Source organism: Mastigoproctus giganteus, chromosome 5, assembly GCF_048544385.1.
Source record: "Mastigoproctus giganteus isolate SK-2022 chromosome 5, ASM4854438v1, whole genome shotgun sequence".
Lineage (NCBI taxonomy): Eukaryota > Metazoa > Arthropoda > Arachnida > Uropygi > Thelyphonidae > Mastigoproctus > Mastigoproctus giganteus.
Window position 1 is genome coordinate 24274374 of NC_143579.1, and position 25733 is coordinate 24300106.

Below are 25733 nucleotides of genomic sequence, written 5' to 3' on the forward strand. Positions count from 1 at the left end.
AAGGGCAAGGTTCTGTACATTATGGAAAACTGGATGTTTAGGTTTCCTATTCACATATGGAGATTCTGCTAAGAAATTTTTGGCAACAATTTGCAAAGAGAGGTGCATCTGGGGGAGAAAACTCTATTCTGAAATAAGCTTATCATGGAATGACATTTCAAAATGTAACTGAACAGCATGAAACAACATCATTACACTTTCCACTGCATTAAAGATATTGTCTAATTGCTAGTTTCTACAGAAATAAACAGTACTTTCTCAAGGAGAGAAATTACAGAAAGGACGGAAATTAGTCAGAAAACTGTGCCAATAACTTTAAAGATCACAGAACTTTAAAATTCTTCAATTTCAGCATATTGTTCCCTTTATTCATGAATAACTGTATAACCGAAGACATCCTAGCCATAGTACTAAGAAATTTACTGATGTAACTGCACAAGTTTTAAAAGAGATAAATTAAGGGAAGATTATATCGTGAACTGGTCATTTTTCATTTCTCGTGAAAAAGATGCGATGGAGGAATACAATTCTCACTGTACAACTGCTTCTCTGGTGGTACATGAATAACAACAATAACATTAATTATAATTTAAATTACAATACTAACACCAGAATATACAGCTGAAGTTTTATTCTATGATAACTTACTTTCTTGGTTCAGTGTTTTTGCATGTTATGAGACTGGCATTGACCCTGAAATCCAGTGCACTTTCTTATATAAAGTTACTATAGAATAAAATTGTAACGTCTTTGATCATTGTGTGAGTACGGTTTCTATAAAGATTAAAACATCCTTTAAGAATAGAATTTGCACAAATAACAATGACATCCGCTATAAAATGATAGAAAATAAAAATATACCTTCTTGCTCATAAAAGCTTCCTCGTTATGAACAGAAATGCAGCCTGTATGCTTTACCCAGCTAAAAGAACTATTATTAAACTATAATAATGTTACTTTTCTTATCTTCTTTTCCAATTAAAATTTATTCTGGTGCTGTAAACAAAAGCAAATGAGAAACTTCAAAATAGTGCACCATTGCACAAGCAAAAAATAAACTAATGCAGTCACTCACACATAGTTTGAATTGCAATTTCAAATGATAAAAACTGCCTTCTCAAAAATATAAAATAAAAAAAATGATCTTAAAAAGTCATTTTTTCAAATCGTATACAATACTTTTTTGACTATTACCAAGGGTGTGATTATTTTAAATAATATCTTAACAGTAGAATGTGTGTATATATCTACAAAAGAGTTAGCTGCATGATAAAAATATATTTTTAAGAGAATTAAAAAAAAAAAAAATTTAGACTGTTGACCCTCTCACATTTATAGAGTGTAATGTTTAAATGTACTTATATCATTTAAGGTTTTGAGACTCAAATATAAACTTCACAATCCAGATTGGGGTCATGGATTCCCCCCCCCCCTTATGTGGCAAATTAGATGTACGAAATATCCAATTTATAAGGAAGACTGTCATTAAATTAAAATCCAGTGCATTGAAAATTATATCAAATAACAAATGAGCTCTATACATAATGCATGTACAAATTCTACAAGTTATACAAACTTCAGTAGTGGAGTAAGAGAGAAAGAGACCAACATTTAGGATGCATTATAGTAGAAAATGGGGCTTACCTTATCATACAAAAGTTTAATAATCTACACATACACAACTCTTAAAACATTTTTTTTCTCAAGGGTTTAAAATGAAACATTTAAGATAATAAATGCTCCTGAACTTCATCTGTAACTATAGCTGGTCTCATGATAATGTATCTAGTTCACTGCAAGACTTAGAAACTGACTTGCTGCAAAAAACAAAAAAAAATTAGAATATCACATATTATTTTTAGTCCTTGCTATAAATAATAAATATCACATATATTAAATATTTCTAAACACTATATAGCACTTACAGTTCATAGTACTCCAGCACCTAAGGCTAGGGTGAACAGGGTGGCATGTCTGATTCACTCTTTTGGGGAAAACTGCGAGCCTCAAATTTATACACAATTTCAAAAACACACACAGATCTTCAATTTTTGAAATTGAGGATCTTGCAAAAATTTTAAAATAACAAAAGCTAACAAGTTATTTTTCAGTTTAAAAATAACCAGCTCAGGACCCTGGGTGGGCTTGGCACACCCAGGGTCCTGAGCTGGATATCATCATTCTTCTCTTTCTTAGAGATTTCCTTCTACTTCTCTCTCTCTCTCTCTCTCTCTCTCTCTCTCTCTCTCTCTCTCTCTCTCTCTCTCTCTCTCTCTCTCTCTCTCTCTCTCTCTCTCAGTTTAAAAAAAAATTGAAAACTTAGCAACCTACTGCACTCTAATAAAAGTAGTACTGTTGTAACTAACTACTTGCTGCAAATAATTTTTTTTTTAGTTGTTAACGCATCGGCTTCTGTGGCCAAAATGCACCTCCCAAGGTTTTTGCACTACTCTGATTCAAGCTCAAGGCAGGTGAACCCGCAACCTTTGGGTTGCCAGGCAGGCACTTTATCCACCCGGATAGCTTGGTCAGCCTGCAAATCATGTGCTGTCGTAACTACTTTAAGTAGAATGCAATAGGTTGCCCAGTTTACCTCAAGTATCAGAAATGGGATTCACCGAAATCTGAAAAAATGAAATGAGAAGCTATGAAAGAACTGTCCTAGTAATATCCCTAATTTTTAAATGCACAGCAACATTACTTTCTCTGGTGATGCTGTATAAATTAAAAAATAAATTAGCAGTTTATGCAGAACTGTGAAAATAACAGCATTTGCCTCTAAGCTGAACAAAAGCTCAAGTAATAAGGTTGAATACTTGGCCCTCAATTGTTCATTACGAACAGCGATCTCCCATATGACTGAAATCAGGTACAACACAAATTTGAAATGTTGTAATTGCCATTTGTTTAAAACTGAGATGTAGGGGGAAAAAATTTGAGAGTAGTGTTTGCTATCAGGAAAGGAATAAAACTTGCTCATAGTTTGCAGTCAGAAAAAAAAATCATGTATGCAAGTGGTAGTATTAAAAAACGTAGTCTTTAAATCTTAATCTGGATTCCTCCAGTAATGATTTTACAATTCGGTATTTACTGAAATTTCAAAACTGATGTAATAGCAAGTTATTATTCAGTTTTTGAAAAAAAAATTGAAAAATAACTTGGCAACCTACTGCACTCTACTAAAAGTACTGCTGTCATTCCACTTTTGGTATGGTGCAGTAGGTTGCCAAGTAGCAGAAGTGGCATTCACTAAAATCTTAAAACTGCAGGCACATCAGTTTTGAAATTTCAGTAAATACCAAATTTTAAAATCATTACTGGAGGAATCCAGATTAAGATTTAAAGACTGTATTGTTTAATAATAACACTGACATACATGATTTTTTCTGACTGCAAACTATGAGCAAGTTTTATTCCTTGCCTGATAGCAAACACTGTCAATTTTTTTTCCTACTTCTCAGAGTTTTTAACAAATGACAATTACAACATTTCAAATTTGTGTTGCACTTGATTTCAATCACGTGAGAGATCGCTGCTCCTAATGAACAATGAGGCCCAAGTATTCAACCTTATCACTGGGAATTTTGTTCAACTTAGAGAGAAAAAAAAAAAAATGCTGTTATCCACAGTTCTTTCTAAGTTGATAATTAAACACCAGGGGCTCACATCTGGGGAGTATGGGCTTGGCACACCCAGGGTCCTGAGCTGGATATCATCATTCTTCTCTTTCTTAGTGATTCCCTTCTAATTCTGTCTCTCTCTCTCTCTCTCTCTCTCTCTCTCTCTCTCTCTCTCTCTCTCTCTCTCTCTCTCTCTCTCTCTCTCTGGGTAACTTAGGAATTTTTTTTTTTTTTTTGGCTAGTGCAGCATAAGCCACAGGCTTCCTTGCACCATATAGCTAATAATAATAAATAATTTCTTTTAAATTTATACAGCATCACCAGAGAAGGTGATATGGTTGTGCATTTAAAAATCAGGGACACTGTCAGTTGTTTCATAGCTTATTAGCTATGGAGCAACTTCTTCATAGTGAATAGGACAGTTGTTTTATAGCTTATTGGCTTCTCATGAGATGGCAGGTGATTGGCTTCTCATGAGGTGGCATTTTAAGTAAACTTTAAACCCTATAATTAGGCTATTTGTGCCCTACAATACAGTGCCATAGAATAACAGGCATACATTTCAATGTAGTAGTAGAGATCTCCCTGATCAAAGTCAAACCCAGTTAAGGATTCAGTTTTGATCTCGTATAAATTCATTTAGTTCAATTTAAAACAAAGCTGCAACACAATAACCAAATTTGCTATCAGTTAATTTACACATCCCTCATAGCAAACACATACCCATTTCCATCTAAACCTCAAAACTTATTGGCCGCCAAGCCCCTAGTGGGGCCCAACGTTGCCCATACCTTGCCACATGGAGGCTAGCCAGGTGTGTCCAGAATCACACCATCAGCTTGGGCTGATGGTGTCCAAGTAAGCATAGTCAATTTTTAACTATATCAAAGATGATAACAATTCACACAAGCTGAACTGAATGACCTGGTAAAAGACTTGGATCTAGTATTAGTATTAGAAAATGATGCACAGAAGCTAAAGCTTATATTGCATCACAAAAAAGGGAAAAAAAACTAAGCACTATCTCTTCATCCCTTCTATTAATTTGTCTAATCTTCTTTAAATTTATTCAAACTACTACTTCCGCAAAACCAGGAAAAAGTTTGTTCCCAACAATCAGTTATCTCTAATTGAAAGCAAATTTTTTTGCACATCTACCCTACAGTCATCCTTTTTCAATTTAAATTTATGTATCAGCCAAGAAAGAATAAGAATGTCATCAGCATTAAATTTTCTCAATCCCTTTAAAGCCTTAACCACATCAGCTGGGTCTCCTTAATGGTGCCGAATTTCCAGACACTGCAAATTGCACAACTGAAATCTTTCTTGGTAAGAATAGCCTTTTATGCCCTTAATTGATCTTGTTCCTCTTCTCCACACTCATTCAAATAGATTCACGTCCTTCCTAAAATGAGATTTCCAGATTTATATGCAGTGCTCAAAGTGCAGCTGAACCAATGCCTTACAAAATGGGATAATCACCTACTTTGTCCTTGCTGGAAAAAATCCTGTATACCATTGACAGAGCCCTATGAGCTGTCTTAGCAGCCTGCCTGCACTGATCAGAGAACTTCTTGTTGAATTGAGCAGTTACCCCTAAATGTACTTCATTCTCCACTAACTTCAGTGTAGCACCACCCAACTAGTATGTTATTTTGGGATTACTGCTATTCATATGCAATACCTTACGTTTAGCAATGTTAAACCTCAATTGTCACTCCTCAGCCCATCTGCCTAATTGCTGAAAGTCTTATCGAGATAGCATACCCCAAATCCTGTCATTAATCACGAAACCAACCTTAAGGATGCTCTCATAATGATAGCTAAAGGTTTGCTTGCCTCTTTTGCTGTAAAGATTTTTAATGTAATTAAAACTCTTAATTTAATTGGGCAGATTATGTCAGCTACAAGGGATTTATTTACTTTTAGCTTCAATAATTTCTCTGCCACTTTCCTCTCAGTTATCACAAATGTATTTAGATCCCAGCGAAAACCTGTATATTTCTGGTATTCCCATCCCTAAAAACTTCTTTAAGCAATGTAGATGCAAAACATTTAGTTTGTCAGCAACTTGAACAGAATGAATAATAATTCATTCAAGTGGACCAATGTGGTTCATCCCTTTCCTTCTAACATTAATATAAGCAAAGAATTTTTTGCCATTTTTCTTGGTATTCTCAGCTTGCCTAATTCCTTTAGTGACTTAATTGCCATGCATCAGGAGAAAACTGCCTAAAACAATTTTCCTATGAATTAGAACTTCATAGCACACCACCAGTTGTCTCTTTGCAAAGCTGCCTCTAGTAGCAATTTATACAGCTAAAGGGGAGGAGTTGTGTTTGTTGCAGAGTGCGAGAAGATGAAATGCAAATTTAGCATTTTGACGCACAATTATAAGAGCCTGAAGAACACAGTGATTATCATTGAAGATATTAAAACAAGGGAACCCATCAAGCACTCAGCTGCCCAACTCTATACTAGAGCCTACGTTCTAGCTTAAGACAACACAACAACATTCTGTACAGCAAGAGTGCTGTTCCCACAGGAAGTGACTAATGTTGGTAACCCTACTGTCAGGAAAATGGGAAATATATTGTGCAAAAATTTTAGGAGAAATAGGACCTGGCAGGGAATGTCTGCCAGGGGCTAAGGTTAATGATATAGAACAGTTATCTTTTAAGAGCACAAAAAGGGCAATGTTGTATATGTTGTTATATTACTGATATTAAAAATAGTAGATGAGGATTTACTTAATAGATAAAACAATCTCAGAGGAAAAGTTGCGAGTTGGATTAAATTTGAAAGTGTCTGCTAATCAGCCCTGACATGATAGGAGAGAGTACATCATGAGTCTTGTCAATCAGTTTGGCCCTGGAGAAACTGTGCAAGGCTCATGAGGTAGAATTTTTCTCAGCATAGTTTGTGCTTGTAAATAGGAGAGGGTGTTTTTACAAGGATGGAATACACTTAAACAGAAAAGGTGTAAGAATATTTGCTGATGCTATTGAGGCAGTATTAGCTGAATCAGAAAATTGCAAAGCCTGGAGGGGAAATACATGGACTGATTAACAGCAGCCACAAGTAGAAGTGAATGTGATTCCTGTGCTGCTTCTGGTGGAACATACATAAACCTGAAAGTGAGACGTTGAAGATTACAAGGCCTGTGCTGAGTATGGAAAACAAATTTGATGAATTTGCACCATGTTTCTGATATTTATTATTAGAAATATCAGAAACATGGTGCAGCTCAAGACATAAGCCATGCATATATGGATGTTGTTATTTGGTTTTTTAGGAGCACTAGCAACTAAGGCCATATTGCTCCGGGAATATGCGGTGGTCATTCACTGACCTTTCCGCATCCTCCGTATTTGGTGGTGACGGGCTTGAACCCTGGTCTAATCAAGAAGCATGTGCTACGCACTGCTGCTCCTTCCCACCTGACTACGGAGGCGCCTGCATATATGGTTAAGATGAGCACAGAATGTAAAGTAAACCCAGTTTATGTGGGTAGCCAGTGCAATGCAGAATCTGTTTAGGGTACATAAGCAGTAGGGAAAACTAAAACAACAGTAGGAGTCTCCTTCGGTCCAAATAACTGTGATGAGTATAATCAACGGTTACACAGACAAATAATGTGGGACAAGTAAATCAGAATGTCTTATGAGGAAGTAAACTTTCCATATATTTCCAATAATTCCACAAAAGCCTTACTACTGTGTAAGCGACCAGTGCACTGTAACTTGTGCATTGATCACTAACACAGTAGTACAGTTCTTAGACTTATTGGAAGACTGTTTTCTACACCAAGTTAGAGATGCAACAGGAGAAAGCAATATTATTGATTAATTATCAGCAGCAACTCTTCATGAATTAAGAATATCCAGATAAAGGAACCACCACTAGGTAGCAGTGATCATAACATATTGATGTGTGATCCACATGAAGATAACTACCATTAAGGGTAAAGGGAAGACATTTTTATTTCATAAAGCTGATTACTGTGGTCTTATACAGCTTTGAAATTCTTTTCAGGGTGATCAACTTATGACATTACCAACTGAAAATTTTAAATTGGGAGAATTCAGGGAAGTAATCATAGAAACTATTAAGCTTTTTAAATGAACTAAGAGATATTGTTCTAGGTTTAGACATATATGGATGTCAGATAAACTGATAAGACTAGTGGCACTCTAAAAAAAATGCATGAGATGATTATAAATTAGCAGGGAACACAGAAACCAACAGTAAGTATAAACTAGTCTGCAATCAAGTTACTAAAAGGATTAAACAAGCTAAGGCAGATGAGAAGTCATTAGCTAAGACTGCAAATTAAATGGCAAAGAATTCTTTACTATGCTATTGTTTGTTATTCGGTTTTTAGGAGCATTAGCAACTAAGGCCATATTGCTCTGGGAATATGCAGTGGTCATTCTCTGACCTTTCCGCATCCTCTGTATTTGGTGGTGATGGGCTCAAACTCCGGTCTAATCAAGAAGCATGTGCTACGCACTGCTGCTCCTTCCCACCTGGCTACAGAGGCACCACTATGCTAACACCAGAAGGAGTGTGATGAACCACATCGGCCCACTAGATATGAATAGCACAACTCTTGATAATCCTATTCAGGTTACTGACAACCTAAAAAAGTTTTTAGGGATGTGAATACCAAAAGTATACCAAGTTATAACTGTGAGTTAAATGATTTTGTGACAATTGAGAAGAAAGTCAAAGTACTGAAAAATTGTTGAAGCTGACATTAAAAATGACATCAGGGCTGATGGAATCTATCCAATTATATTCAAAGAAGCAGCAAATGAAATAAACCTTTAGCAATAATTATGAGAGCATCCATGGATTCAGGGGAGGTCCCTACAGACTAGAGATGTGTAAATGTCTCTCCTATTCACAAAGTGGCAGAACACCCATAAGCTTGTCGTCTGCTGCAGAGAAAATAATGAAGTCAGTGATTAAAGAAGTAATGTAGGATCATGTTCACAAGAAAGCAGTTATATGGCAGTCTCATCCTGCACTTGTAAAGGAGAGATCTTGCCTAACCAAGCAGATTAGCTGCCATGATGCAGTAATAGAAATGCACAAGAAAGCAGTTATATGGCAGTCTCATCCTGCACTTGTAAAGGAGAGATCTTGCCTAACCAAGCAGATTAGCTGCCATGATGCAGTAATAAAGGAACCAAATGCAAAATATAATTTTTACATCATTTACTTAGATTTCAGTAAAGCTTTTTGATACTGTTCCACATGAAAGATTGCTGTACAAATTGGAGCAGTGTCGCATTAGGAACAAGATAATGCAATGGATAAAGGGATGTTTGAGTGACAGAAGGCAGAGTTGTTTGATATAAATGGTCACTTCTCTTCTTGGACTAATGTTATTAGTGGCATCCCTCAGGGTTCAGTGCTGCACCCCTTTCTGTTTTCAATATTTTATTAATGATGTCGATGAAGGCATATCAAGTTTGTTGTCTAAGTTCACAGATGACAGGAATCATTGCATCACTGCTCAAAATCACTGCTGCAAAAAAGGCCTAGAAAAATGTGGCAGATGTGCTGAGAAGTGGCAACTGAGATTTAAATATTGATAGCTGCAAAGTATTGCACATGGGCAGTAATCCTAGAATAACATATCACTCAGAGGTGGTGAACAAAAGGGACCTGGGGATAATTGTACAGTCTGGCATGAAGTTGTCTGAGCAATGCAAACAGGCTGCTAGAACATCTCATGGGGGTTCTGTCAATGATATGCCAGCAGGGACAAGGAGGTGATTATCCCATTGTATGAGGAAATGATTAGGCCACATCTTGATTACTGCATGCCAGTCTGGATGCCTCATTTTAAGAAAGATACACATCTGTAGCAACATATACAACAGAGAAGAGCAACCAGACTAGTCAACAACACAAAAGGGTACTCTTTTCACAAAGGACTTCAGTTCTGCAACACTTGGAATCTAGAAACCTGTGAGGAGACCTGAACTGAAATATTTATGGCGTGAAATAAATGGGTAAACTAAAAGCTGATGGCAGCATCCTTACTCTACTCCAACACACACACACACACACACACACACACACACACACACACACACACACACACACACACCAAAAGGATAGCTGAAGGACAGAGGTGCAAAAAATTTGCTTTCAGCCTGAGAAAAAGAAAAATCACTATATGACTTGCCAATATTTCCAGTTTATGGCATATTGCAATGATTTCCTGTATCTTTAAATCTCACAAAGATGCTAATGAGGGCTTATCATAAATGTGAAAGTCATATTAGCATTAGTAGAGGCATTTGATGCAAGAAAGCAAGCTTATGCAGCATCAGCCAAAAAAAAAAAAAAACCCACTTCCACTTCACCCCTCTGTTCATTCAAAATACCTGTCCAGCTGAGCCTTAAACTTATTTAGGCTATCAACCTCCACCACAAGGGATGGCAGTCTGTTCCACCAACCAACCACCCGCTGGCTAAAGGCAAATTTCCGCACGTCTATCCTACATCTGTCTTTCCTCAATTTGAATTTATGCCCTCTCAGGTGATTTTTCTGAGCTAGAGGAAGAATCCCATCAGCATTGAGCATGCTTAAACCATTCAAGGCTTTATACACCTCTATCAGATCACCTCGCTGGTGCCTAGTCTCCAGACACTGTAATTTGCAAAACTTAAGCTTTTCTTCGTAAGAGCACCCCTTTGTTCCATTCACTAATCTTGTTGCCCTTCTCTGTACTCGTTCCAGCAGCTCTACATCCTTCTTGAAATGAGGCCTCCAGACCTGTATACAGTACTCTAGGTGTGGCCTGACCATTGCCTTATACAATGGAATAATCACCTCCTTATCCCTGCTGGAAAAATTTCTGTATATCATTGACAATACTCCATGAGCTACTCTTGCAGCCCATCTGCACTGCTCAGAGAACTTCATATCTGCCTGCACAATCACCCCCCAAGTCCCTTTCATTCTCTACCACTGTCAGTGTAGTACCACAGAGTTGATACGTTGCTCTGGGGTTGCTTTTTCCCATGTGTAGTACTTTACATTTGTCAATGTTAAACTTCATTTGCCACCTCTCAGCCCATCTGCTCAACCTTTCCAGATCCTGTTGCAGCAGCATAGTGTCAGTAGTGTCCTTGACAACCCTGCCAACCTTTGTATCATCTGCAAACTTGGACATTAAGCTTGATATACCATCATCAATATCATTTATAAATACAGAAAACAATAATGGACCCAACACTGAGCCCTGAGGGACTCCACTAATAACATTAGTCCACGATGAGCAGTGTCCATTGATTACCACTCTCTGTCTTCTCCCCCTAATGTTACGTGTTTGAGAGCTCAAAATAGCAGAAAGATGTAAAACCACCATGGTTATTTTTAAAGAGCTATTTTTTCCCTTTTATACATTCACTGCAACATCTTTATATGTAAAGCTTGGCTTTCTGACAGTGAATATTGAAATCATTTGTTTCATTAAAAAAAAAAAAAATCCTCTAAAGTTTTATGCCTGGATGCAAAAAAGTTTTTCTATGATGGCTTTGTTTTACAGTTTTTATTTTTAAACATAGCTACGGACTTTATAATCACCTTGTATCGATCATTATATGTATGCATACATTATTAAATGTTCATGTTTTATTCTATGCACTGAATTATTATCACTATTATATGTCATATTTTGCAGGTATGTATTATCATTACATTGTGATATATGTGTATTATCATTATTATTATATAAATGCATTATCATTAATTATTATTATTACCTGTATTGTACTATACAATTTTAAATAAGTCCTTTTGTACCATATCCAAATATCTAAAAAAAGCATCCAGACATCCATTTCCATAGTCCACTGAAGTTTCCAAAATAAACAGGAAATAGACAGCATACAACACACAAAAGTTAGTTGTTCTCATCATGGTATATGTACACAATATGACTCATTTTGGGAAGGGTGTTATTGTCACAAGTCACACTGCTTGTAGATTTGTGAAATTGCTGATGAAGGCATACCAGATTTGTTGTCTAAGTTCACAGATGACAGAAATCATGGCATACTACTCAAAAATTTGGACAGACTAACCTGTCCAAATTGAACCAACAGATTTATTATGATTTATTATTATTATGAAATGAAAGCATGGCAATAACACCACCACAAACACAGGAAACCATAGAAGCTCTCCACATAACTAGAGGATACATGGAAGGTTAATATGATAATCTCATCTTATATTCCTGCAAAATATCAACAAAAATTTTAAGGCATCAACAGGAGTTGAAATCTGTATGAGCACATTACATTCATAGCACCACAGTCTCAATTATCATAGTTCAGCAACAGTGATACACAAACCAAACATCACCTGAAATTAGTGGGCTCACCTTGCATGGTGCAATTGATACTAAAACTGATCAAATGGAAAATGGAGTTATGAATCTCACTAGACCCTACTCTAATCAGATGGACAGGTTTCACTGATGTCTAGAGAAGGTCTGCTGCTGGACTGGAGTGCTTTGTGCCAACAAATCATATAGTGATTTGTTGTACAATTACCAAAGGTAATTGTACAACAATGTACAACAAATCAAGAATGCCAAGATCTATCTTAATATTTTAGACAATTCAATGCTCTCTACTATGTGACTGTTCTTTGGTACAGACCCATATTTATTTCAATAGGATAATGTGCCCATGCCATACCACTAATGAACATAGAAGAGTTATAATGGCCAGCAGAGAGTCACAATTTGAACCTGACAAAAAAGAATGGAACATTGGGTAAGGGTCAAAGCAATATGTCCTACATCAGTAGTTCCACTGTTCTAAAGGAGGAATAGAGGACTATATCCACTGCACTCTATTGTAAGGTTACCAGATGTCCTCAGATTTCATTGCCTCTCCCAGAAATGTCTCTAGTTTTTAAAAAAAAGTGTACCAAACAGATGATATGCAAATTACAACATGCTTCAGACTAGTTTTTTCAGGTAAACACTCACCAACTCACATGGCTCGCCATCCTGACATATTTGGCAATGACATATTAATTTTCTTCTATGTTTTGGCATAAGTAAGGTATAGAAAATATCACCCTCAACCACAGAACAACCTTGCCTTAACAAACATGCCTCAGTATTACACTGTTTTCAAATGCATTTGTTTCTCATGTAGTAGGAAGATTAAACTTTTATAAATGACATTACATTGACAAGAAGGTTAGCTGCTATTTAGCCACAGTCTCATTTTTTTTTAAATAAATGACAGAATAATATTTCTATGACCAGTCATTCATTTAAAGTAGTGTAATACAAATGCAACTCATTGTGAAGACAAAATTTGCTATGCCGTTAGCATTAAGAACGAATCCTGACAGCCACAAAAAAAAAAAAAAAAAACAGAGAAAACAATATTCCTCCTAACTCTACATAATTTAACAATTATATTATATTATATTATACATTGTTAGATATAAATATTACTTATATAGTGCTAGTAACTCTGGGTATAACTCCCATGTGCAATTCCTGAAATACAGCACATAGCATACTGCAGGTGACTACCCAGGTGCAAACCAACATAAGCAGGAAGGGGTTGAGGTGTGGCACCCACACCACACAGAGGATTTTTTTTTTTTTTTTTTTTTTTTGATTTGGTAGTTGTTGGCGCATCGGCTTCTGTGGCCATATTGCACCTCCCAAGGTTTTGCAGTACTTTGATCCAAGCCTGAGGCGGGAATCGAACCCGCGACCTTTGGGTTGCCGGGCAGGTACTTTACCCACTCGGCTAGCCCGGTCGGCTACACACAGAGGAATGCCACACCTCTGTTATGCGACACCTAGTATTACCCAGGTAATACTAGGTAGTATATGACTCATCAACCAGTGTAATACCACCACTTTACTTATGGAAGGCTTGAAGTGGTGGAACTCACATTTAGCCTCCAGAGCAAAGCTCCAGCAACCCCCCCATCTCGTCCATCATGCATGCATGTATGATTAATACCTTTTGATGTTACGATAGACATCATAATGAGATCCAATCTTCCTTACATTTTGAGGGTACAACTTTAAAATAATGTTCACAGACTGACCTATAGATAGACCACCTCCTACATAACTCTCTAGGAGGCTTCTGGATCAGCTAGCGTATAATCCTGCTGCCTCTACTCTGCCAGATGGTGACTAGAGGGAGTCCGATTAGTGTGTATAAGAGGGGAATTGTTGAGGACACATTATGTCAAGGAGCTGCGTATTTTCTTACCATATGTATGCCATATGTGAATATCATCTTTTAAGAGCACAAAAGGTGATATAGTTGTACACGTTGGCACTAATAATATTAAGAGTAGGAGACCGGCAGAATTACTTAACAAGTACAGGTCACTGTTGAACAAAAGCCGAGAATTAGGGTTGAATTTGAAAGTGTCTGCAATTCTGCCCAGACACGATAGGAGGGAGTATATGATGAGAGCCTTGTCGATCAATTCGGCCCTGGAAAGATTGTGCAAGGCTCAAGGGGTAGAATTTTTTTCAGCCTGGACTGTACTTGTTAACAGGAGAGGTTGCTTCTACAGGGATGGGATACACTTAAATAGAAAGGGTGCAAGAATATTTGCTGATGCTATCGAGGCAGTGTTAGGTGGGTCGGAAAACTGCTAGCTTGGGGGGAGACAAAGACCAATAGATTGACAGTAGCCACTGGCAGAGGTGAAAGAGATTCTTGCACTGCTTCTATTAGAATGAGCAGAAGCCTGAAAAACAAGATGCATGGTATTTCAGAGACTGCTGGGAGCCATTGCGGTACAAGTAAACACATGGGTTGTGTTAGGGTAGCTAAGAATAGAAACAGGTGCAGGTATACTTGCGTGTACACCAATGCTAGGAGTTTAGTAAATAAATTTGATGAATTTGAGGTATTGCTCAAAACATCGAAGGCAGATATTGTTGGGATATCAGAGACGTGGTGTCACACAGATATAAGGGATGCAGAACTGCAATTTGGGGAGTACAACGTCTACAGAAAGGATAGACAGGATAGGAAGGGAGGAGGGGTTATGTTATTAGTTAAGAAACACATAAAAACCAAGGAAGTGAAGCCAGTCGACATCGCTGGACAGTGCAGTGTGGAGTCAGTTTGGTGTGACATAAACATTGGGAGATCAAAATTGAGAGTAGGAGTGTGCTATAGGCCTAATGACTCTGAGTATAATAAGGAACTGTACAGGGAAATAGAGTGGGCCAGTAAATCAGAGTGTCTTATAATGGGAGATTTTAATTTCCCAGATACTGATTGGAATTTGGGGGCTGGTTACTCACACACTAGTAGGACTTTTGTGGATTTATTGGATGATTGTTTTCTACATCAGCATGTTCGGGAGGCAACTAGAGGGAGTAATACTCTTGATTTGATTATCAGCAGTGATTCTTCATGCATTAAGAATCTGCAGATAAATGAACCACTAGGTGGTAGTGATCACAGTGTGCTGAAGTGGGATTTACTGAAAGAGGTAACTACCATTAGGGGTAAAGGGAAGGGTTATTGCTTCCGTAAAGGCGACTACGATGGACTGAGACAGTATTTAAATTCTATACAGTGGGACCAACTGATGATGTTACCAACAGCAAATTCAAAATGGGAAGCATTCAAAGAACTTATCTTGGAAGCTACTAGGCTTTACATACCAACTAAGAAATATTGTTCAAGGTTTAGGCCAAAATGGATGTCAGATGAACTAATGAGGCATATGGCAGAGAAGAAAAATGCATGGGATACATACAAATTAACACATGACACAGAAGCCTATGATAGATACAAGTTGATATGCAACCAAGTTACAAAGGAGGTTAGGCAGGCGAAGGCAGATTACGAGAAATCCTTGGCAAGGGATGCAAAGAAAAACAGCAAAGAGTTCTTTACTTATGTAAACTCTAGAAGGAAGGGGATGAATCAGATTGGTCCACTTGATATTGATGGGTCAAGTGTTGATGATCCTGCTCAGGTAGCTAACAAACTAAATGAATATTTTGCATCGACATTCACACATGAGGAGTTATTCAGCGAGGGGAATGCCAGAGGTGTATTCAACTCTAGCAGTAAGCTACAGAATCTTGAAATAACTGGGAGTAAAGTGGAGGAGAAACTGTTGAAGATAAACACAAGAAAGGCACCCGGGGTGGATGGGATCTATCCAGTTATATTAAAGGAGGCAGCAAAGGAAGTAAGCAAACCCTTAGCCATAATTATGAGAGCTTCCTTGGACTCAGGGGAGGTACCCATAGACTGGAAATGTGCAAATGTGACCCCAATTCACAAAGGAGGATCAAAGGCTGACACAAGTAATTATAGACCTGTGAGCTTAACTTCTGTTCCAGGAAAATTAATGGAGGCACTGGTTAAAGAAGCACTGCAGGATCATTTAGACAAGACTTCAGTTATAGCTCAGACACAGCATGGTTTTGTTAAGGGGAAGTCTTGCCTGACCAACTTGATTGGATACTATGATGCAGTCACAAAAGAACTGGATGCAGGGAATAACTTTGATATTATATACTTGGATCTTAGAAAGGCTTTTGATACTGTTGCACATGGAAGACTGCTACACAAATTGGAGCAGTGTGACATTGGAGGCAAATTGCTGCTATGGATAAAGGGGTGGTTGAGGGGGAGAAGACAGAGAGTGTTAATCAATGGACACTGCTCATCGTGGACTGATGTTATTAGTGGAGTCCCTCAGGGCTCAGTGTTGGGTCCATTATTGTTTTCTGTATTTATAAATGATATTGATGATGGTATATCGGGCTTAATGTCCAAGTTTGCAGACGATACAAAGGTTGGCAGGGTTGTCAAGGACACTACTGACACTATGCTGCTGCAACAGGATCTGGAAAGGTTGAGCAGATGGGCTGAGAGGTGGCAAATGAAGTTTAACATTGATAAATGTAAAGTACTACACATGGGAAACAGCAACCCCGGAGCAACGTATCAACTCTGTGGTACTGCACTGACAGTGGTAGAGAATGAAAGGGACTTGGGGGTGGTTGTGCAGGCAGATATGAAGTTCTCTGAGCAGTGCAGACGGGCTGCAAGAGTAGCTCATGGAGTATTGTCAATGATATACAGGAATTTTTCCAGCAGGGATAAGGAGGTGATTATTCCATTGTATAAGGCGATGGTCAGGCCACACCTAGAGTACTGTATACAGGTCTGGAGACCTCATTTCAAGAAGGATGTAGAGCTGCTGGAACGAGTACAGAGAAGGGCAACAAGATTAGTGAATGGAACAAAGGGGTGCTCTTACGAAGAAAGGCTTAAGTTTTGCAAATTACAGTGTCTGGAGACTAGGCACCAGCGAGGTGATCTGATAGAGGTGTATAAAGCCTTGAATGGTTTAAGCATGCTCAATGCTGATGGGATTCTTCCTCTAGCTCAGAAAAATCACCTGAGAGGGCATAAATTCAAATTGAGGAAAGACAGATGTAGGATAGACGTGTGGAAATTTGCCTTTAGCCAGCGGGTGGTTGGTTGGTGGAACAGACTTCCATCCCTTGTGGTGGAGGTTGATAGCCTAAATAAGTTTAAGGCTCAGCTGGACAGGTATTTTGAATGAACAGAGGGGTGAAGTGGAAGTGGGTTTTTTTTTTTTTTTTTTTGGCTGATGCTGCATAAGCTTGCTTTCTTGCATCAAATGCCTCTACTAATGCTAATGCTAATATCCAAAAAATTTCATTACTTCATACAGCATGTCCCCTCCTCACCTTTTCCTACTACTGAATATGAATACACCATGAATTCTCAAACTAATAGAACAAACTTGTGAGAAAAGATCTGAACCTCCCAACCACTTTCTCATTCATTTCACAAATATATATGGTCTCAATTCTAATCTCAATGATGTCCATTTCCACTTACAGTCTGCCATACCACATGTATTTTTTTGGACAGAATCCCACTTATCAGTTGATTCAACCACTGCTCGTCTCAGTTATCCTAATTATTTGCTGTACAATTCCTTTCGCTTCAAAGCTGGTATTTGTACATACATCCATTCTAATATTCCCTGTAAGAGACTTAGTAATTTGGAATCTCCACTTTTTGATCTTCTCTGGCTTAAAATCTCTCTACCAACATTCTGTCAAATTAATCTATTGCCTCTATCATTCTCCCAACTCCATTAATTACTTAGAATTCTTTGACTTCTCTATGAAACTTGAGTCTCACCAGTCCAACTTTCCTAACAGTGAGGTAATTTTCCTTGGTGATTTTAATGTTCACAACTCCAGCTGGCTTCTGTTTTCTAGTCACACAGACCCAGCTGGTCAAGATGCTGAGGCTTTTGCAATTACTAATGACCTCTCATTGTTCATTTACCTAACAGAATACCAGACAACCCTAACCACAGAGCCAACACGCTTGATCTTTTTCTCACAAACACTCCTAAGTATACAGTCAAGGTGAGAGGTCCTCTAGGCACCTCAGATCACAACTTGGTGATGGTCTCTTCTCTAATGGAACTTTTCTCTTGTGGCCATTCTCAAACTCATGTTGTTTGGTATTACAAGAATGCAAAATGGAATGATCTGGGAGGTGAGATTTCTTTTCTTCTTTTCCTTGGTCAGATTACTGTTTCAAATCTTCTGATGTCAACATTTGCTCATATCGGGTCAGTGAAATTATTCTTGTACAGATGGAATACTTTATTCCACATTCCAGCCTAAAATCTCATCCTTTATCTAAACCTTGGTTTTCCAATAAATGTGCTAAGGCTGTTCAAAAGAATGTTGCATATCATAATTGGCTCATATCCAAATCTTCAGATTCATTTTCTCCATACACCAAGCTCACAACAATTGGAAAGCAAAATGAAAAGGTTGTTTATGCATGGGTAATGCACTTCCATCATTTCTACTACCCAGGTAGTAATATGCATGCATCATTTAATTATATCTCATATTGTGAATTCAAAATATGAGGTATACCAATTCAGGTATTATCTTGGTAAACCACCTCCTACCATTCCTAGTACACTGCATTCATTACCTCCGGTTGTCTTCTGCCAAAAGGATGTCAGGATTTTGAACAATCCTGATGCTAAGAAAGCTCCAGGTCCTCATGGTATTTCTCCACTGGTTCTGAACTTACCCCTATTCTGTGTCAACTTTTTTCACTTTCTTATTCCAAAGGTGTTTTCCCTTCTACTTGAGAATTTGCTCATATTCAGCCAGTTCCTAAAAGGATGACAAATCTCTCCCATCCAATTATCATCCCACTGCAATTACTTCTACTCTTTCTATAGTAAAATAGAGAAATCAATTAACTGCGAACTCAAACTATCTAGAAACCTTCCATCTGATCAATGATCACCAGTATGATTTCCATCGGTGTTGACCCACTGGTAATAGTCCGGCTTATGTTATCCATCTGTGGACAAATTCAATGGAAAAGTTTGGTAAACCTCAAGCAGTTTCTGTCGACATTTAAAAAAATTTTGATCATGTTTAGCATAAAGGTTTTCCAAATAAATTTCGATCTTGTGGTTTGCCAACTGCCTTTTGTAATTGGGTATCCAGTTTTCTCTATAACTGCTCACTGCTGGTGATTGTAGATGGCTCTCTGCCTTCTAACTTCTCCACTAATGCTGGTGTTCTTTTCCTCTTGTATGTTAATGATCTTCTTCCACTGACCAGAAATTCTATCCATAATTTTTCTGATGCACACTGCATTCCACCTTCCAGTTTGAGAAACCTTGCCCTTCAAAAACAGCTTCAACTTTTAGAATATCCACTTCTAATTCCTTAGATGCCAATCTTCAGGTAATTCTCCAGTGGGTCCAACATGACTTAATTGATTTCAACCCATCTAAAACTCAATCTTGTCTTACATCTTGCAAAAAAGGATTATTCTGCTCCTATGCTTATCTTCGATGACACTCTGATTTCTAGGCAAGATCAATATCTCTATTCGGGTTTACCCTGACTGCTAATCTCTCTCTCTTGGGATAAGCACATTACAATTATTGCTTCCTATGCACCTCAAAAACTGGTTTTCTCTTTTGCTCTCTTGTGTTACTTTTCTTCCCAACAGCTGTTCACTTTGTATAAACTGAAAAAAATCCACCCTGCCATGGAATATTGTTTCCACATCGGGGGTAGTGTCCCCAAAACCTCTCTCAGACTTCTAGATTCCATTCAAAAAAGAGGGCAGGTAGGCTAATTAATGACTCGTTTCTAACAGAGTCTCTCTGCTCTCTGTCTCACAGATGTTCTCGTTTTGCTGCATCCCTTTTCTTTAGATACTTCCATGGGCACTAATTCCTCTGAATTGTGATGCTATAATTCCTGCTCATGCTCTCGCTCCCCCCCCCCTAAAGTAGTTCAAACACATGCTGTAACCAGTCAACGTCTTTTTACTGCCCAACCTCAAACTAACAGAACCAACTTTTCTTCTTTCTCATTTATTCATTTAACTAACTTACATTTTCTGGAACAACCTTTCTTCATATGTATTTCCTGGAAATTACAATCTACAGAAATTCAAGTCTAACGTCAACAAGTTTCTTTCGTCTTCTCAACCTCCAACCCAAGCACAGTACTAATTACTATAGGTTCTAATAACTCTTGTGTTTGGGGTTTTCATTAAAAAAAATATATATTTTTTTTATGAAAACCCCAAACACGGGAGGTATTAGAACCTATAGTAATTAGTACTGTGCTTGGGAGGTTGGGAAGGTGAAAGAAGATACTTGTTGACATTTGACTTGAATTTCTGTAGATTGTAATTTCCAGGAAATACGTATGAAGGAAGGTTTTTCCAGAAAACAGCAGTTGAATGAATAAATGAGAAAGAAGAAAAGTTGGTTCTATTAGTTTGAGGTTGGGCAGTAAAAAGATGTTGACTGGTTACAACACATGTTCGGCCTTGAAAGAGAGAGCAGGAATTATAGAAGACAATTTAGAAAAACAGTGCCCATGGAAGTATCTGTAGAAAAGGCATGCAGCAGAAACAGTACGTCTATGAGACAGAGAGTGAAGAGACTGTTAAAGAGGAGTTATTAATTAACCTAACTGTGCTCTTCTGAATGGAATCTAGAAGCCTGAGGGAGGTTTTGGGGGCATTGCCCCAGATGTGGGAACAATATTCCACAGTAGGGCGGATTTGCGATTTGTACAGAGTGAACAGCTGTTTGGAAGAAAAGTAACGCAGAGAGTGAAAGAGACAACCAAGTTTTTTAGATGCAGAGGAATCAATATTTGTAATGTGCTTGTGCCAAGAGAGATTAGAAGTCAGGGTAATCCCCAAAAGAGATACATCATTTTGTCTAGAAATCGGAGTGTCACCAAAGATTAGCATAGGAGCAGAAGAATCCTTTTTACGAGATATAAGACAAGAATGAGTTTTAGAAGGATTGAAATCAACTAAGTTGTCTTTGCCCCACTGGAGAATTACCTGGAGATTGGCATTTAAGCAATTGGTAATGGATATTCGAGAAGTTGAAGCTGCTTGAGCAGAGCAAGGTTTCCCAAAATGGAAAGTGGAATGCAATGTGCTATCGTCGGCAAAACTATGGATAGGATTTCCAGTCAATGGAAGAAGGTCATTAATATACAAGAGCAAAAGAGTGAAGGGAAATAAATGAACCTTGGGGAACACCAGCATTAGTGGGGAAGTTAGAAGACAGAGCCATCTACCATCATCCTCAGTGAGCAATCAGAGAGAAAACTGGATAACCAATTACAATAGTTGGCAAATCATAAGATGGAAGCTTGTTTAGAAGACCTTTATGACAAACACAATCGAAAGCCTTTGCAATGTCAAGAGCAACTGCTTGTGTTTCATCGAACTTTTCCATTGAATTTGTCCATAAATGGGTAACATGAGCCAGAATATCACCAGTACATCGGCACTGATGGAATCCATACTGGTGATCGTTAATCAGACAGAAGGTTTCTAGGTAGTTTAAGGGTTGCCGGTAATTGATTTCTCCATTACTTTAGACAGAGTAGAAGTAATCAGTCGAGTGTTGGCAGTCGAGGTGAGCTGATGCGTTTCGTCAGGGCTCCTCAGTTAAATTGATTGGTGCTTTTTAATATTTGATTTATTTAGATACTGTTGGATTATTTTGTTATAGGGTTTTCTGTAACAGTTTTATTTTAATAATATTATAGATATAATTTTTTAAAGTTAATTTTCATTGATATTTGTTAATTTTATAATGGTAGTTATGAGATCTGCCTTAAACACGTCACAGGGTATTGTGACTCACACGGAAATAGCCGATGGCGATTTACAGACAAGTCATGATTTAATCAGTTGCGGAACCTGTGGAATGTTTTCCAAGGTCGACCTGGTGACTAATCATAGCTCACCTGGGGATTCTTTTCTTTGTGATCGATGCAAGGAGTGCATCGATCTTAAATTACAATTTGTTTCACTGATGGAACAATTTGAGTCCCTGAAAAAACGGGTGCTTGCCCTCGAGAATAATGCATCTGGGAGTTCGTCAAGGACTCAAGTCTCCAGCAATCTACCAAGTGATGCACACCCGATTCGGGCCTCAAAACAGAAAAACCAAGTGCAAACTACTCTGGTTAAAAACGACATTGTTTTATTAGGAGACTCCATTGTCAGGGAAATGGGGAATATTTTTTGTAATAAGGATAGGTGGAGTAGAACCAGGGTATGTCTGCAAGGAGCAACTATTAATGATGTCACCAACAGATTGTCAGATTTTAAGGGGGGTAAAGAGAATATTATTATTCATGTGGAGATAAATGACATTAAACGTACATGATCTGACGATTTGTTGGAAAAATACAGGACCATGCTGAGGAAATGCCACGAGCTAGGCCACAATGTCTGTGTGTCTGCAATTCTGCCCAGACACGATAGGAGGGATTATATGTTAAAAGCCTTGTGGATTAACTCAAGACTTGAAGGACTCTGCAAGGCTTTAGGGGGGAAATTTCTATCAGCATGGCCCACACTTGTAGGTAGAAGGAATTTGTTTTGTAGAGACGGGATACACTTAAACAAAGGTGGTGCAAAAGTTTTTGCCAGTATTATTGAGGATACCTTCAGGGAAACTGCTAGTTGGGGGGGGGGTAATACTGACACGTTTATCTGATGATATTGATCAAAGTAACTCTTGCACATACCTCAAGAGTTCTTATCTGTTACCCCAACTGGACATATTATCTAGATGTTCTAGGGGGCAGAAACGTTTCAAGTGAGTGGGTAGCTAATGCCAGGGAAGAGAACCTAAAAAACTTCAAGGGTTGTGTTAGGGTTGTTAAATATACAAGAACAGTAAGTCTTAATTGTTTATATAGTAATGTTAGAAGTGTCGTCAATAAAATGAGCGAATTCGACCTGCTGGTTAAAACAAGTAATGCGGACATAATAGGGCTTACGGAGACATGGTGCCACCCGGAAATTGGGGATGATGAGTTTCAGTATGGCTTCTTTAATGTATTTAGGAAGGATAGAGTAGATAGGTGGGGTAATGCTTCTTATCAGAAGCAGCCTGAGTGTGACGATAGCTTTCCCGGATTCAGATGTTTCATGTGCTAGTATAGAATCTGTATGGTGTGAGATAGTTGGAAACAAAAGGTATAATGCGAGTTGGAGTAATCTACAGACCAGGTGATTGTGAAGATTATGACGAAAGCCTCTACATGCAAATAGAATCGGCAAGTAAGCGTCAGTGTCTTATTATGGGTGATTTCAATTTGCCTCTAATTGATTGGAGTAAATGGGAAGGAAACTCTACATGGGGGAAAAAAATTTTAAATCGACTCGATGACTGTTATTTGTATCAACATATCAGGGAAAGTACTAGAGAAAAGAATATCCTAGACCTCATCATCACCCATGAATCAGATGACATAACAGGGCTGACAGTAGAGGAACCAGCAGCAGGAAGTGATCACGGAGTTCTACGGTGGATGATGATGAGAAAGGTAGCAGCATTAAAAGGCAAAGGAATGGGTTTTAATTTCAGAAAAGGAAATTACGATGCCTTAAGGTACTACATGGCCTCTATTAACTGGGTAGATATCACACAGAAAATGAATACATTTGAACTGTGGTATGCTTTTAAAACATTAATCACAGATGCCTTGAATGCATATTTACCATTAACTGGTTAGTAGAAAGGAATTACCAAGAAAGAGAAGAATGATGATATCCAGCTCAGGACCCTGGGTGTGCCAAGTCCATACTCACCAGATGTGAGCACCTGGGGATACTTGGAAGGGTTGTTTGTGAGAAAAAGATCAAGCATGTTGGCTATATGGTTAGGATTGTCCGTATGGTTATATATATTCTTATGGTTATATGGTTGTTGGCTGTATAGTTACATATATATTCTTATAATCGATTTTATTTATTTATTGCATTTTTAGAACCTAATTAGTATTAAAATTAATATTCATAAATAGAAAGGGCAAAAGGATATTTGTGTGCTATCGAAGCAGTGTCAGCTGGATCAGAAAACTGGTTATTTAGGTTTGGGGATATACAACAGCAGATGAAATCAAAACTAATTCTTGTACTGCTTCTATTGTGACTTTCCCTCATAGAACAAGAAAATAAATGGAAATGGAATATGTTAGGGATAGTAAGAACAAAAACAGGCACACATAACTGCTTACACACTAATGCAATTAGTATAGTAATTAAATTTGAAGGTTGATTATATTATGAAATGTGGACTTATAGGGATATCAGAAACACAGTGCCACAAACAGGATATGTAGAATTTGAATATATGGAGTACAATATGTACAGATAGGACAGGAAGAAAAGAAGAATTGTGCTCTTGGTTAAGAAGCACACAGAAACTATGGTAGCACTTACAGTTGATGCGGGCAGCCAGTTAAGTGTGAAATAAGCACTGGAAAAACAAAAATAGCAGCAATATGTTATAGAATTAGCATTAGTAGAGGTATATGATGCAAGAAAGCAAGCTTATATAGCATCAGCCAAAAAAAAAAAAAAACACCATTTCACACACATCCATTCCCTATGAATGTTTGTCCAGTTCATCCTTGAATTTATTTAAGCTATCAACTTTCCCAAAGACAGATGGAAATTTGTTCCAACAATCAACAACCCACTGGCTAAAGGCAAATTTCCAAACAATCTATTCTATAGCTGTCTTTCCTAAATTTAAATTTATGCTCCCTCAGGTTCGTAATCTGAGCAATACGAAGACTCCCATCAGAATTGAACCTGCTCAACCTATTCAAGGCCTTACATACTGCAATCAGATCACCTCGCAGGTGCCTAGTCTCCATATACAGCAATTTGCCGAACTTAAGCCTTTCTTGTTAAGAGGAACCCTTCATTCCCCTCACCAATTTTGTTGCCCTTCTCTGTACTCACTTAAGCAACTCTACATCCTTCCTAAAATGAGGCCTCCAGACCTGCATGCAGTACTCAAGGCATGGCCTGACCGTTGCCTTATACAAAGGGATAATAACCTCCTTTTCCCTACTGGCAAAATTCCTGTATATCATTGACAATAGCCCATTACCTGTTTTGGCAGCCTGTCTGCACTGCTCAGAAAACTTCATATCTGATTGCACAATTACTCTCAGGTCTTTTTCATTTTCTACCATCCTAGGCGTAGTACCACGCAGTTGGTATGTTACTCTGAGATTACTTCTACCCATATGCAGTACTTTGCATTTGTCAATGTTCAACTTCAGTTGCCACTTCTCAGCTCATCTGCCCAAATTTTCTAGATCCTGTTGCAGTAGCACATTGCCATTACTATCATTAACAACTCTGCCAACCTTTGTATCATCTGCAAACTTCAACATTAAGCCTGATATGCCTTCATCAATATCATTGATAAATATACAAAACAACAGTGGGCCCAACACCGAACCCTGGGAGACCACTAATAACATAAATCCATGAAAAGGCAGTGTCCATTGATTACCACTCTGTCTTCTCCCACTCAACCACCCTTTTACCCATTGTAGCAACTTGCCCTTAATACCATACTGCTCCAATTTGTACAGTAGTCTTCCATGCACAACAGTGTCAAAAGCTTTCCTGAAATCAAGTATATGATATCAAAAT

General features: G+C 38.0%; 1 protein-coding gene across 1 annotated transcript in view; it reads right to left on the reverse strand.

The window, feature by feature from the left end:
* Window positions 1-1698: 1698 nt before the first annotated feature.
* Window positions 1699-25733, reverse strand: part of LOC150085242 (uncharacterized) — a 159558-nt gene continuing 135523 nt past the window's right edge. The window contains exon 7 of the mRNA XM_090373111.1: window positions 1699-1817. Coding sequence (XP_090229237.1) covers window positions 1772-1817 — 46 coding nt within the window. The 3' untranslated portion in view covers window positions 1699-1771. The remainder of the gene's footprint in view (window positions 1818-25733) is intronic.